At 40.6% G+C, this 15,394-nt stretch overlaps 1 protein-coding gene across 8 annotated transcripts in view; it reads right to left on the bottom strand.

Moving 5' to 3' along the window:
• The window catches only part of KLHL32 (kelch like family member 32), a gene marked incomplete at both ends in the record, with an annotated part of 159,244 nt that overhangs the window by 71,596 nt on the left and 72,254 nt on the right, over positions 1-15,394 (bottom strand). For 6 of the 8 annotated variants that reach the window (XM_080700372.1, XM_080700377.1, XM_080700376.1 and 3 more), the window contains one exon: positions 11,630-11,728. The exons of the other annotated variants lie outside the window; for them this stretch is intronic. In XM_080700372.1, coding sequence (XP_080556498.1) covers positions 11,630-11,728 — 99 coding nt within the window. The remainder of the gene's footprint in view (positions 1-11,629; positions 11,729-15,394) is intronic. 8 annotated transcript variants of the gene reach the window in all.

Raw genomic sequence — 15,394 nt, 5'->3', positions numbered from 1 at the left:
TAGCCATCATCAACAACTGAAAATTCTGGCTCCAATTATGATGTGCTGAAAAGTTCCACTTGAAAGTTTGCCAAATCTGACATAGCGTGTTGACACATAAAGCATCCTATTATATTAGTTTTGGTTTCTAGGGCACCTATTGGTTGTAGGTGTACTGTGTTGTAGGGTACTTTCTATGTACTATTTCATCGAACCTTTCAACATCCCTAAGAGGTAGATTGTAAAAAGGATAGTAGATCTATATTTCAGATGAGAGCTGAGGGGCAAAGGGGTTAAGTAATTTGCACAAGGTCACACAATTTTGGGACATGGGGAGATATATAAATAAACTGACATCAAATGATGTGATCAGACTCCCAGAAGAAGAGGACAATCTAGCTCCACCCGGGTGAACCGATGAGGCAAGGTGGAAAGGAGATAATATGTGATCCAAGTACTTGAAGTTTCATTAGGAACTCAGATGAAAAGTGAGGGAAAAATAATCCACAGAGAAGAAGGCTTCACACAAAGTGGTGGAGGTGCAGGCAAATGCACAAAGTTCACTTGACTGCGGCACAGCACAAGGGCAATAAACCGTCAAAAAGTAACACAGCAGAGGGAGTGGAAGTTTCATAATAAAGATGGGCTTTGTGTGCCAAATTAGGAGGAATGAACCTTATCCTGAAGGCTACAGTGAGCCAATGAATAATGAATGATTTTAAGCAAGAGAGTGACATGATCAGGTTGTTATTTAAAAATAAAATCAAACAGAATTTTTCATGGATTCAAAAAAATACTTTTCAAAATCAGTCAAACAGAATTTTGGAGAAGGAACTGGAGTGGGGCAAGAGTGAAGGCAGGCTCCTCAGTTTGCAAGAAGTTTCATTAGTCCATAAAATACATAATTAGCATCTGAATTAAGATCATGGTGATGGAGACAGAAAGAATGAGAGAGATTGAGTTGAAAGGTTTTGGTGACAGTGTATGAGGGACACAAGGAGACTGGAGATTCTAGGATGATTTCTGGGTTTCTGGCTTGGGTGTACACAGGGAAAGGTCAAGTGCTCTTAAGTGCCAAGTAGACAATTAGCTTACAGGTGATAAGACATGTTCTCCTTGGGGCACAGAAAGAGTAGGGCACATTAGAGAGATATGAAAGAGAAAAGGCAGGGTTAGAAAACTAGTCTGCAACCAGGAGATGGGGAGCTTTTTTGGATTTAAGGAAATAAATTACTTTGTGGGTAAAAAAAATTACAGATTGTGCAGTAATTTTTAGCATTAGACTATGGGCAGGGAAGACTGCCAGATTACTGCAGGATGCTCCAGGACAAATAATCCAGACCTAAATGATGTCACTAACGTAAGGAAGAAAGCAGCACTTTGAAGAGATATTTAAGAGGTTCACCCAATAAAATTAAGTGGAATTCATGAAGTCCTGAAGCAGTTAAGATTTATTGTTTAGGTAACTCAAAGGATGTAAGATTTACAAAAAAAATCTGTGGAACAGGAGGCTTCATACAAAGAGGCTCGGGCACTAGCCCTACCCACAGTTACCAATACTCATATCAGAAACGTCCTTCACTATTTATTTCCTCTCTTTAAAACCTTACAAAGAAGGTACAATCGAGCCTAGATGATCCACATAACAAATTAAAATGCCAAAATGACTTTTCCAGCCAGCCAGTATGCCTCTGGGTTGTATGTAAAGGTGTATGTACAGGTATTCTCCTATTTATTTACTTATTCATTTTATTCTTTTAAAAATTTTGTTTATTGGTGCATTGTAGTCATACATCTTAATGGAGTACAAGATGGTAGAGGCAACATGCACACATCACTCACCTTTAAATGCAAAAGTTTTGATTTGGATGACTAAAAGGATGATGGTCCTTTACCTAAAATGGGGAAGAGGAGCAGGTGCATGCAGGATGAAGATACATGTGAAATGTATCGTGAGACATCAAGCGGAAGTTCTGGCTGAACACACAGGGCTGGTGCTCAAGAGAGGGGCTGGGGTAGACAGCCTTCCACGGAGAGGGGAAGAAAGAGAGAGTGAACAGAAGAAATGACACCCGCAGCATCCCCGAGCCTTGAGGGACATTCAAGAAGCTAATGGGAGAAGAGCTTGTACAGGAAATGGAAAGGAGTAGGACTATTAGAAGAGAGCCCTGAGAAAAGAGAGGTGTAGGAAAGACTAGAGCTACCAGTATCAAGATGCTACAAAAAAAAAAAAAGAAAAAAAAGAAAAAAAGCCGGACATGGTAGCGCACACTTGTAATCCCAGCATTTGGGAGGCTGAGACAGGAGGGTCGCGGTCCGTGGACAGCCTCAGCTACTTAGTGAGGCCCTCTGCAACTCAGTGAGACCCTATTTCAAAATAAAGAATAAAAAATTGGGCAGGGGGTATAGCTCGGAGGTCAAATGCCTCTGGGTTCCTTCTCCAGACCCGCAAAAAAAAAAAAAAAAAAAAAAAAAAAAAAGAAAAGAAAAAAAAAAGAAAAAAAAAGGTACAAAAGGCAGCTGTGCCTAACAGTTAGGAAGCTTTGGTGACCTTTGCCGAAACAGCTTTTGAAGAGTACTGAAGCAGAGGACTGAGCACATTAGGGCTGAAGAATAAATAGAAGGGCCGGGCATAGTGGCATGTGCCTGTAGTGCCAGTATTTGGGCAGCTGAGACAGGAGGATCATAGGTTTAAGACCAGCCTCAGCAACTTAGTGAAACACAATTTCAAAATAAAAATAATATATAAAAAGGAGGGCAGGTGTGGTAGCACATGCTTGTAATCCCAGCATTTGGGAGGCAGAGACCAGAGGATCACGGTTCGTGGGCAGCCTCAGCTACTTAGCGAGGGCCCTTGCAACTCAATGGGACCCTATTTCAAAAAATATAAAGACTAAGAAATAGGATCAGGGATGTAGCTCAGAGGTAGAATGCTCTTGGATTCCATCCCCAGTACTACAATAAATAAAAATGAATGAATAAATAAATAAATAAATAAATAAATAAAAAGGGCTGAGGATGTAGCGTGGAGGTAAAATGTCCCTGGGAGCCCGGCATGGTAGCTCATGCTTGTAATCTCAGCATTTGGGAGGCTGAGGCAGGAAGATCTCGGTTTGTGGACAACCTCAGTAAGGCCTTTTGCAACTCAGTGAGACCCCATTTTATATTTTTTATTTTTATTTTTTTGTGGGTCTGGAGTGGAACCCAGGGCCATTTGACCTCTGAGCTACACCCCTTATTCTATTTTTTTATTCTTTATTTTGAAACAGGGTCTCATTAAGTTACGGAGGGCCTCACTAAGTAGCTGAGGCTGTTTGTGAACCGTGATCCTCCTGTCTCAGCTTCCCGAATGCTGGGATTACAAGCATGTGCCACCACGTCCGGTGAGACCCTGTTTTAAAATAAAAAATAAAAAATAGGCTAGGGGTGTAGCTTGGAGGTAGAATGCCCCTGGGTTCCATCCCCAGTACTTCAAAAAAATTATATATATATATATATATATATATATATATATATATATATATATATATATATATATTATGTGTGTGTGTGTGTGTGTGTGTGTGTGTGTGTGTGTGTGTGTGTGTGTATCAGAGGTATTAGCCACTGGACTCTGTTGTATTCCCCAAAAGCCCAGAGATAGAGTGCCCCTGGGTCCTATCTCCAGTACCACATACACAAAAAGTTGTCCCTGGCTTCAATCCCCAGTACAAAAAAAGAATGAATGGAAGAGAAGGAAGTGTGGGCGCTGGTGGTGAAGGGAAGGAGAGGGTTGTGGCAATGAGAGGGAACAGTTTCTTTCACCTTATTGATCCTTTTTACAAACTGGATGGAAATTTCCACTGGAAGAGAGAATGAAAGCACAGAAACAGAGGGAGCCGAGGCTGGCGTAGGGGTTGAGCGGGGGCTTAGCCTCAGAGAGGAGGCAGCATCTCACTGTGTGGAGAAATACTCGCTGGAAAGTAGGTGGGTGAATCTCGAATGAAACAGATTTTCTTTTAACCTCCTTTAGTTTCCAACTACTAAGAATGGAATTAAGTGAGACTGATAATGGGTTTGCTTTACTTGTTGATTCTGAACTATAGCATTTATAAAACACTGGAAATATTTCATGTTTGAAAAGAATAAATGCGTGCTGAATATGATATTAAAACTGCCCAGCTAACAATAGTTAGCTTAGATACCCATGGTTACCAATACCCATATTAGAGATATCCTCAAATATTTTTTCTTCTCTTTAAAATCTCACAAAGAAGGTACAATCAAGCCCAGATTATCCACATAACAAATTAAAATGACAGAATGACTTCCCCAGTCAGCCAGTGTGCCTCTGGGCTGTCACTTACTGGCATCTTTTGGTGTGGCCCTTGGAGAATAAACGCCAGCATAATGGCATATGAAAAAAATTAATTGGGGCCCTAAAATGGCTGCTAAATATCTTAGGATGAATTTCAGAGCCAAATATGAATGGTATTTGGCAAATATAATATTCTGAATTACCCATACCAGATAGCAAATATTCTTGATTAGAACAAATAATTAGTAGTTGGCTATGATTTAATAGGTCTGATACATTTCTACCCTTTTTGATCATTTTCACTGATTTTAAAAAATCTGAAAGATTAAACCGTTTTTAATACATCTTCCAAATGTTACACTTTAACTTTTTCCAGACACAAGAACATCAGCTCTAGTGAACTATGGCATGCAGTTAGTGTATTTGATTATGGGCATATTAAATATATATGTTGATAAGATCATTTGTCTTTTCTAATGTAAAAAAATGGCTTAGTGTTGGAGAAAAATGAGGATGAGTTATAACTTCTTCTCAACCTTGTAGATAAATTATTCTACTCAGAACACCCAGCATATATGATGTATTTAGGCGATACGGTTAATTTAATAATTAAAAGTACCATAATACATTGTTTAGAAGGGATAATCTCCTATAAGTCACTAAAGCATTGCTTAGTTAAAAATAACAATCCATCACATTACTGTAAAATATGTAAGCTTCTCGGTGTCTCAAACCTAATCCACACAGAAAGTATTTCCAACTTAAAAAAGTGTATTTAGTGGATAAAATTAATGGAAGATTACAAAAATATTTTCTCCACCTTTATATAAAATTTCGATATTTAAGAAGCAGAGAAAAATGACTGAATGGAGGCATCTTTCATCCTGTCAAACATACTGAGCCCATGGGATGTGAAGGGAGGGAGAGATAAGATAAAGAAATGGTGTAGGGCCAGGTCCTGATCCTCAGCGCTCCACAGTACAAGGGGTGGGGCTAGACATTTCCAACCACATTAACCCACGCAAAGAATAATGATGTGAGGCTTGGATAATTTCAGCCTTGGTAAAGGGATCTCAAGTATCCAGTGCTTCGCAAAGTGGACAGCAGAAAAACAATTTTGAGGTTAAAAAAAAAAATCTAGTGGTGCATGGAGGCTCACACCTGTAATCCCAGTATTTGAGAGGTGAAACAAGAGGATAACAGGTTCGAGGCCAGCCTCAGCAACCTAGCAAGACTCTGTTTCAGTATAAAAAATAAAATAGGGCTAGAGGTGTAGCTTGGAGATAAAACGCCCCTGGGTTCAATCCCTAGTAACACACACACACACACACACACACACACACACACACACATACACCACCACCACCACAATGACAACAACAATAATAACAAAAAACCCCATAAGCTATAAGCTCACTCTTTATAACAACAAAAAGAAGGAACAAAATTACGCAGAATACTCTTTAACACCCTCATGAGAGGGTAGCATTCTTTAAACCGTATACCTTCACTAAAGAGAAGAAAATAACCAGTTTCTCCTGTAGCCGAGTGTGACCCCGAAGGCAGGCCAGGGATCGAATCCGCATGCTCCTGGAGGAGGAGACTTGGCTGCAGGCCGCCCTCCACCTTCCCTTAAGGTTGGTTCTCGGCTTAAGAATTCGGGCTTCTCTTTCCTAGAGGACCCAAATGTGCTCACTGCAAATGGGACACCACCTCTAATCTTGGGAAATAATCTTTCATGCTTGTAAAAGCAGACCGCAAAACAAACCGATGCCCTCTCTGTTTTCCCTCCAGTGATCCTGCGCTCTACCTCCAGCCCCTGCGTCCCTTTCCTCTCACATCCCAGCAGCACGTCTCCTCTTGCAGGTCACGTCTTTCCCATAAAAGTGCTAAACTAATGCCGCTTAATGACAAATTAATGTCCATGAATAAAAAATACACCTCTAATAGCATAGAGTAATTTGCCATTACAATATCATCATTGGACATGCCCCTGGTTTAATACGATGTATTTAATTCATAACTTAATGAGTGATATATAAAAAGAGGGAGATGAACCCTGCAATTACATTTATGTGAGTCTGTCACCTTATTTGTAAAACCTTAGAGTCATTTACATTCAAATTAGAACAAATGAGTGATTTCACAAAGTGCGGTGATAAATGACCACAGAAGCCCAAGACAAAACTGTATTTCCTGTGAACACATTAACAGTTTCCTATTATTTGTTAAAAATTACAATGCATATTGCCCGGTGTGGTGTGAATAATGACTTTTTTACTGATTAGGTCAGAAGACTAATATGTAGCAAAATAAATAATTTTTCTTTTCATTTTTTCTGATTTTTGCTTTAAATGAACTACTGAATTCTGGTGGATTCACACTGCCACCTGCTGCCTAGAAAGAGATATTAGAAGAACCTTCCTATCAAAGGGAGGTTGTGTACTCATTGCTCTGTTGGTTTTATTGGGAAAGTCAATGCGATGTTTTTTTATTAAGACATAAGAAAATCAGGTGGGAGCATAGCATTATAAAGACTATGATACTCCGTGAACAGAAAGAACACTTGCTACTTGAGCAGCTGATTATACTATTTGGGGGAGGAGGTATAAAATGTAAGAAACTTTTCTGTTTGGGGTGGTACTGGGGAATGAACCCAGGGCTATTCTACCTCTGAGCTACACCCCAGCCCTATTTTATTCTATATTTTGAGAAAAGTTCTCACTAAGTTGTTGAGTGCCTTGCTAGGTTGCTGAGGCTGGCTGCGGACCTGTAAATCACCTTTCTCATCCTTCCAAGTACTGGAATTACAAGCACGCACCATTGTGCCCAGCCATTTTTGTGTTTGTTTTTAGAAAGATAACTATGAAAAGTGGCATGCTTAGCAAAGCATGTAACTCCTAATGCATCACTTTTGGGGAATACAACAGAGTCCAGTGGCTAATACCCCTAATTTTTTTTTTTAAGGTACTGGGGATGGAGCCCAGGGGCATTCTATCTCTGAGCTATACCCCCAGCTCTATTTTTTAATTTTTATTTTGAAACAGGGTCTCACTGAGTTGCCAAAAGCCTCACTAAGTAGCTGAGGCTGTCCACGAACCGAGATCCTCCTGTCTCAGCCTACCAAATGCTGGGATTGCAAGCATGTGCCACCACACTCAGTTTACCCCGATCTTATGACACTGTACATCAATAGAAGAGATGGTGTTTATGTTTGTATGCACATCTGTGAGTGTGTGGTTGTGTGTGTGTGTGTGTGTGTGCACGTGCGTGCGTGCGTGTGTGTGTGTGTGTGTGTGTGTGTGTTCCCTGCTTCTTCACTTTGGTACAGCCTAAAGAAGAACTTAAAGCTTAAAGCTTCTTCCTGCCACTGAAGATCTCCACCACTAGGTCTTTTTCCCTAAGGACAAAATCCATTATGAAAAGTCTGCGTTGGAGTTCAGAACAAAATAAGGCAGGAAAGGAGCGTTGGCTAGAGATGAGGCTAATGAGGGACAGACCTGGCTGTGGAGAGGAGGCTAAGGATATTTGGAGCTAACACAATGCACTTGAATGGTCATCAGGGTAGTTAATGGAAGTTTCAATCCAGATCAATCTCTTCCTTCTGAATTTAAATTCCTTCATCTGTAAAAAGAAAACAACACCTACCTGCCTTATGGGGTTACTAAGCAGAATGAAAATGTGAGTCCTCTCAAAGCACTCAGCACGGATAGGTCCTTGGCAAATGTTGGTTTCCTCCCCTAGGAAAACTCCTGATGCTCACGGGGCTATGGTTTGGCCTGGATGGAGGCTAGAAACAAGCGAGCCCCTTCGGAGGATCTTTTGAACCAATTTGAACACTTATGCAAGAATGGTGAGAGTACAAAGAAAGGCAATAGCATTATTGATGCAGAAAAGCACCAGGGTTGAGAGATATGTGTGAGGTAGACCTGGCCTAAGTTGGTGACAGATTGGACACGGTGGTCAGGAAGGCTAGTAACACTGTGTCCAAATCTCCAGGCAGCAAGCAGATCAGTGGGTAGAGAGCAAGGCAGGTTCTTACGGATGTAGTGAGAATTGCCCACTTGAATATGTTCAGTAGCTCATCAGAATGAACTGGGAAAAATTCGATTTTGAGAAACCAAACTGGATTCAAAAGTTTGTAATGTTTATATGATGAGCTCAGTAAACCAGAAGACATGATGGAATATCTACATCTGTAGCCCATCATTTTCCCAGGTGTTCATTTACAATATTTAAAAGAGTGAATGAAATATAGGTAAACACACATAATTTGAAAAGCAATGCTATTCATGAATTTTATAGGAGCCATATTAAAGGCAGTAACCTATTTTTTTTTTTTTTTGAGGCCTGAACCCAGGGACATTCTACCTTGGAGTTACACTCACAGCCATTTTTTGTTTGTTTGTTTGTTTTTGCTGGGATTACAAGTGTACACCACCATGCCTGGCGCCATTTTTGTTTTGAAACAGGATCTTACTAAGATGCCGAGGCTGGCCTCTAACCTGCTATCCTCCTGTCTCAGCCTTTCAAGTACTGGGATTACAGATGTGCCTACCACGTCCAACTCAGAAAATGCTTTTTTTTTTTTTTTTTTGGTGGTACTGGGTGGTACTGGGTACTGGGTATACCTCCAGGCTATACTTCCAGACCTATTTTATATTTTTTATTTGGAAACAGGGTCTTACTAAGTTGCTGAGAGCCTCACTAAGTAGCTGAGGCTGGACTCGAACCTGCACGATCCTCCTACTTAGCCTCCCAAGCGCGGGGATTACAAGCGTGCGCCACCACGCCCAGCTCAGTAAATGCTTTTTAATGAACTGCTGCATATTTCTGGTGAAAATTTCTGGAGAAGAACAATGAATAAAGACGAGGGAAAGAGTTCACATTTCGTTTGGGACTGGATGTAGGCAGAGGATCTCAAATAGCAGACAAAAGATCTCAAAACTTCAACCATCTCAAGGAGTGAAAATAATGACTCCAACAAAATATACCACTGGGTGTGGTGGCGCACACTTGGAATCCCAGCATTTGGGAGGCTGAGACAGGAGGATCACGGTTCAAGGATAGTCTCAGCTACTTAGTGAGGCTCTTTGTAACTCAGTGAGACTCTGTTTCAAAATAAAGAATAAAAAACAGGGCTGGGGGTGTCACTCAGAGGTAGAATGCCCCTGGATTCTATCCCCAGCTCCTCAAAATAATAATAAAAAAAATAATGCAAACTGCATTTTTACTTCAACAAAATAATGAAGTGCAAGAGTTAAACTCCAAAGTGAAACAGTCACTATCTCAACAAATTCATATGACAGGTAGATGGAAATATAAATAAACTTCCAATATTCATTGGGAATTCTCATTTATAGAACGTTGTAGGTATCAATACACACACCTGTAGCCACACATGGTTTCAAATATGCGTCATGATAATTAACACTATTACTAAGTGTCTGTTAACATGCATCACTGATTATTGTCTGCCCTGGAAAAAGTGAACTGAGGGATGATGCTTAAAAGCTCAAGTTGCAGCATTTGATGTAGAAATGTGAAATAAAAGTAACTTCAGCTTCACAAGTCAGATACACACTTTTGAAGTCATATAACCTTTCAATGTGATTCTTCTTTGCTACTGGCAGAAAGAAAAGAAAACCAATATTATCATCCCAACACTACTGAGGGGAAAAGGAAGGGAAATAAGATTAAAATAAACATGTATCATAAGATTCAGTGTAATGTGATGACAATAAAAATTTCATATGCTGCATTTGAATTGCTCCATAGGTGAACGTGGCTAAAATTCCTCACACCGTGGTTCCTATGTCCCGGGATTGCTGGGAAGATGAACTAGGATGCCATATAAGAAAGACATTTGTAGACTACCTAATGAGTAACAGAAGTCAGCAATAAAGGACATATTTAGAGAAAATGATTAAGTAAATAAATTGGGCAGAAAATAATAGATTTTTCTGCTCATTAATATTCTGTCACACGTGTGAATATAATATAATAAAACTGTATAGATTTATTATTTTTAAATTAATTTTTATTGTTGTTATAATGTTCTAAGAAGTGCACGTAAAAGTGAAACCAGTAGGGAAAGTTGGAGGACACTAAAATAGAAAATTAGGTTTTTTGGGGTTTTTTTTTTGCTGGTCTGGGGGTGGAACCCAGAGGCATTTAACCTCTGAGCTACACTCTCTGCCCCAATTTTTATTCTTTATTTTGAAGCCAGGTCTCACTGAGTTGCAGAGGGCCTCACTAAGTAGCTGAGGCTGTCCGCGAACCGTGATCCTCCGGTCTCGGCCTCCTGAATGCTGGGATTACAAACCTGTGCCACCATGCCCAGCTGGAAATTAGTTCTTAACACTGTAAAATAAATAAAATAAAAAGCCTTTTTAGCCAGGAGGTTTACCCAATGTCCCATGTCTTCCTACCCAAAAAAGAGTTTTCATCAAAGAGAAAAGATGGTCTTTGGGGGAAAAAACCCAAAACTACCACTTACCAGCCAAATTGACTCAAGAAAGTAGAGAACATTTCAAGTCTATGATTTATAATTTTTAAAGATGTGCAAAGTTGTTGTAAGAGCTGACTGTGAAACATTTGTAAATACACTGTAGATGCGTGGTGTATGGAGACCACTCCCCACCCCAGCCTTTCCTGGCCATTTATCAAGTCAGGGGAATCAATTCACATGGCAATTAATTATATATGACTTTATGATATTACTGAAATCTTTAATGACTACTTGACTTTTCTTGCATTTGTGGTTATCTCCACAACAAGACAGAATTGCTTCAGACCACGGCCCTTTGCAGAGGCATCCTTTAGAACCCCATAGGAGCCAGGCGTGGTGGCACATGCTTGTAATCCCCGCACTTGGGAGGCTGAGACAGGAGGATCGCGCAGGTTTGAAGCCAGCCTCAGCTACTTAGTGAGGCTCTCAGCGACTCAGTGAGACCCTGTTTCCAAATGAAATACAAAAAATAGGGCTGGGAGTATATCCCGGAGGTAGAAAGCCTCTGGGTTCTACCCTCAGTACCACACACACACACACACACACACACACACACACAAAACAGAACCCCATAGGAAAGTCTGTGCATGGTTGTTGAGTTAATCTGAGGCCCCAGGGTAGTGGGGACCTGGGGTGGGCAGGGAGGATGAAGGAAAATGTCCATTTATAAAGACACAAGAACTATAGCTGCCTTTCAGCTTGTGTCCTGAAAAAATGTTACCACTATGGCCCACATATGCACCCCATTTTACCTGCCACTGGGCTCCGGGTGGTAGAAGACAGCTTATGACTGCAGAGGAAGGGAAGGGGAAGAGCATTTAGCAGGATGCAAGGTCACATACCTGGATGAGATAGTGGGAACATAAATTGAGAAGCTCCAACAGCTGCAGGTGACTGCCGGCTGCTAAGACATCCTGGATCACGCCTGGCTCCAATAAAATCTGTTTTGTTTTTGAATAAAAAAATCAGCAACATTTAAAATTAATATAATACTTTTTAGGGTGTAAACATACCATACTATATTCAAATTGCTGTTATAATACTCATCTGAATTGATACTGCTCTTGGTCATGGAAGTCAGTAATTTCTGATTAGTGAGCTGGTTCTGATTAGTGGCCCTGGTTCTCTCCTTACTACACAGGCCAATATTCATTCCCTGTGTATGAAGCTTTTCACTTAACAACATATTTTTTTGTAGGAGGATATGAACATTTTCAGAGAACAATATAAGCCTCATAAAATTTAGTTTGTGACATAACCTTATAAAATATAAAAGAACTGAGTTTTTTTTCCACAGAAGTTTGCTCTTTTGTAGATCATAGAAACAGTACAATTGAACAGGATTTTCTTTTAGTAATATGATACACCAGAGGTGGATATGATCCTGCTTTATTTCTAAGTCATACAACAGTAAACTTCAACCACGAACTCATTTTCCTCTTACTCAGTCTCAGTTTCTCTAATCCTTTCTATTTATAATAAAGAATATACAAATCAAATTTTCAGTATACAAAGACATCACAGAGAAACAAAATCTCCCAAGCATCCTGGTGATATCAATTCTCTGCTTTTTTTCTGGTGAAGCCCAACTATCTTCCTATTTCTGCCAGCTCTTAGCTGCAGAACAGGGCTGGGGAAAGACGCACGGCTGAGCTGACAAATTCACTTTCATGCATGACTGTCAGCCATGAGGGGGCCTTAGTGCTGCCCTTGCCATCCTCCCCAGCCAATTTCCCCAGCTCAGTGGTCCTACAGTCATCTGGTCTCTGGATCAGCAGCATTAGCATTGTCTGAGAATACGTGAAAACTGGAAATTCCTAGATGTCTCCAAGACCTACTGAATCAGAAACTTTTAGGGTGAAGCAACTAATTTTTCTTGTGTGTGTGTGTGTCTGCATTGTGGGGAGTGGGGGTTACTGGGGATTCAACCTAGGGGCATTCCACCTCTGAAGTATAGCCCCAGCATTTTTTATTTTTAATTTTGAAATAGATTCTGAGGCTGGCCTTGAACCTGTGATCCTCCTGTCTCAGCATCCCAAGTACTGGGATTATAGGTATGCACCACGTGCCTAGCAGTCCTTCTTGACTCCTCTTGTTTTTGTCAGACCTCACACTCAATTCATCAGGCACTCCTGTTGGCTTTCTCTTCAAAGTAGGTCTGGAATCCAATCACTACCCACTACTTCCTTAATTATCACTTTAAGCCAATCCACAGCAACTTTCTAGACTTAATAGCCTCTTAATTTGTGGTACTGCCTTTTATTTTGCCCCTTTATGCCACCTTTTTAAAAAAACATCAAACAAAGTGGTCCTCCCCGCCTCTGTCATGCTTTCTCAAGATTCCAGCATGGATCCCTCTCTCACAGAGTTTAGACTTCTGTTCAAATATAACCTTACCTGAGGGGCCTTCCCTGACCGTCCTATGTAGAATGGTAACCCTTGATACCTATTCCAATGTCCTGACTTTGCTTATTCTTCTTCTTCACAGCCCTTCCCACCTCTTGGTGCATGGCACATTAATTTATTATTTTTTTTGTATTACTGCAGATGGAACTCAGGGGCATTCAACCCCTGAGCTACACCCCCAGCCCAGTTTTTTATTCTTTGTTTTGAAACAGGGTCTCACTGAGTTGCTAAGGGCCTAAGTAGCTGAGTCTATTCATGAACCGTGATCCTCCTGTCTCAGCCTCCCACATGCTGGGATTACGAGCGTGCACCACCACACCTGGATCATTATTTATTTATTGTTCTTCTGTTTACTAGGATGCAAGTTCTAGGAGAGCAGGATCTTGGTCTACTTTGTATTCCAGTACTTAGAGCAATGCCTAACACATAACTATCAGTTAAAATGGATGGACTTTAACATTTTGACAATTAGTTGGTCTCTACACATAAGATTAATTCTGAATTTATTTTATGAATTAAGCTAACATCAAGTGAAGGAGAAAAAAGAACTCTACATTATGTTTCTAGACAGCTGAAGCAAAAATAATAAAGAAAAAGTTAAGCTCTGGTGGTGACAATACTAACACTTGTCTTGTGCTGGATATTCTTTATACCTCTTTCCTTCTAGTTAAAGGAGAAACTCAAATTTCTCCAATTCCTCAAGGAGGGAGGCTTTGACTGACATTCAGGAAATGAGCGCGGCTCCTGTCGGAGGAGCAGGGATGTCGTACAGTCTTGCAGAAGTGGCATGGCCTAAGGCGGGCAGCAGGGAATAGATGGATTAGAAAGGCTCTTCTCAGACTTTAAATCCTGTCAGCTGCACTCATTTCACACAACTGGCGTTCGTGATAACCTCTAAGGCTCGGTAATGCCAAACACAAAGACAGATATCACAGAGAGACAAGATGAATATTCCATCGCACCTGTGACACATCCAACAGGCCCGCCGTGCGGAACCTTTACACGAAAAACCCGTATTGAGATTGTGTGTGTTTTTTTTTTTTTGTCTTTGCTCCTTACTTTCATAGTTCCTTCTTTTCTCATTATAACATAAGTTTTTCTAAAAGACGTCAGTGCAAAAAAAAAAATCCCTAAGTTCTTTTAAAGGTTTGGAGTAAGAAATCTACCAGGACAGCTGTTCTCACGTATGGAAGCAGAGCCAACATTTGCAAACCCCACTTGTAGTAGTCTTTTAAATTCAGCTCTTTTGTGCTTTGGCGACTGGTTGTGCTACTGTAGTTTTCCAGAGAATTTGTAATTGGGAAATAATTAAAAGAAAGGCTCAATGTCTTCATGATTTACAGAATGGTTAATTTATCTATTACCTATCTTGGAGAACTGGACAATACAATAACCACTATAGAATGAAGGGATCTCAAGTATGCACAATTATGAAAGACAAATAAGGGAGCTAAATTTAGGCCTGCATAGCATATGTTGGTTACTTTTAGGTCTTATGAGAAGCTTATGTCCATCTGTCGCTCAGAGAGGGATGGCCACTCAAGCATTACCCACAGGAAGGGAAGGGATGTCCCCTCAGAGCAGAGGGTTGGGATGGGAGTTAAAGAGAGTGGTTTGAGATGACTACCCAACTCATCAGCCTGGAGGACTTTAGCTCATTCAGAGGTTTACACAGTGGACAAGATAAAGAAACTAAGAAAAGGCAAGATGGAGAGAGATGGGGGGTTCCTGGTCTCTGCAAAGTCTTTAGGAAGGATAAGGGGCCAGAAACTTGTGAAATAAGAGTGTGGGACCTGAGATGAGATTCTGTACGAGGCATGATGTGAACCACCTGGGAAGCACCCAGACCTCACCTGGCCAGGCTCTCAGTGGGTGGAGCTAGGAATGACAGGTAGATGCAGGGACTGCAGAAAGACCCCATGGCATCCCTGATCTTCCGTCTTCAGATCACCAGGTGTCCATCCTCTCAGTTCTGTCTTCTTTTTATTTGTATTTTACCTTGCCTCACGGATTATCTGCTTATAGAGGTTGTCTTTAATAGTCATGGGTCTCAGTCTGAACTTTATTCTTTGCCTGAGAAAAAGTAAGTTGGTATCTTCAGAAGATGCTGTATCTTCAAAGCTATTTTCCTCATTGCTTGCTTTAGGAGACTTTTTAAAACTTGGTGGCTACAGGAGACTTTTAATTTACTTTCTCCAAGG

The sequence above is a fragment of the Muscardinus avellanarius genome, assembly GCF_963383645.1.
Source record: "Muscardinus avellanarius genome assembly, chromosome: 8".
Taxonomy (NCBI): domain Eukaryota; kingdom Metazoa; phylum Chordata; class Mammalia; order Rodentia; family Gliridae; genus Muscardinus; species Muscardinus avellanarius.
This window is presented reverse-complemented; position numbering and strand designations above follow the sequence as displayed.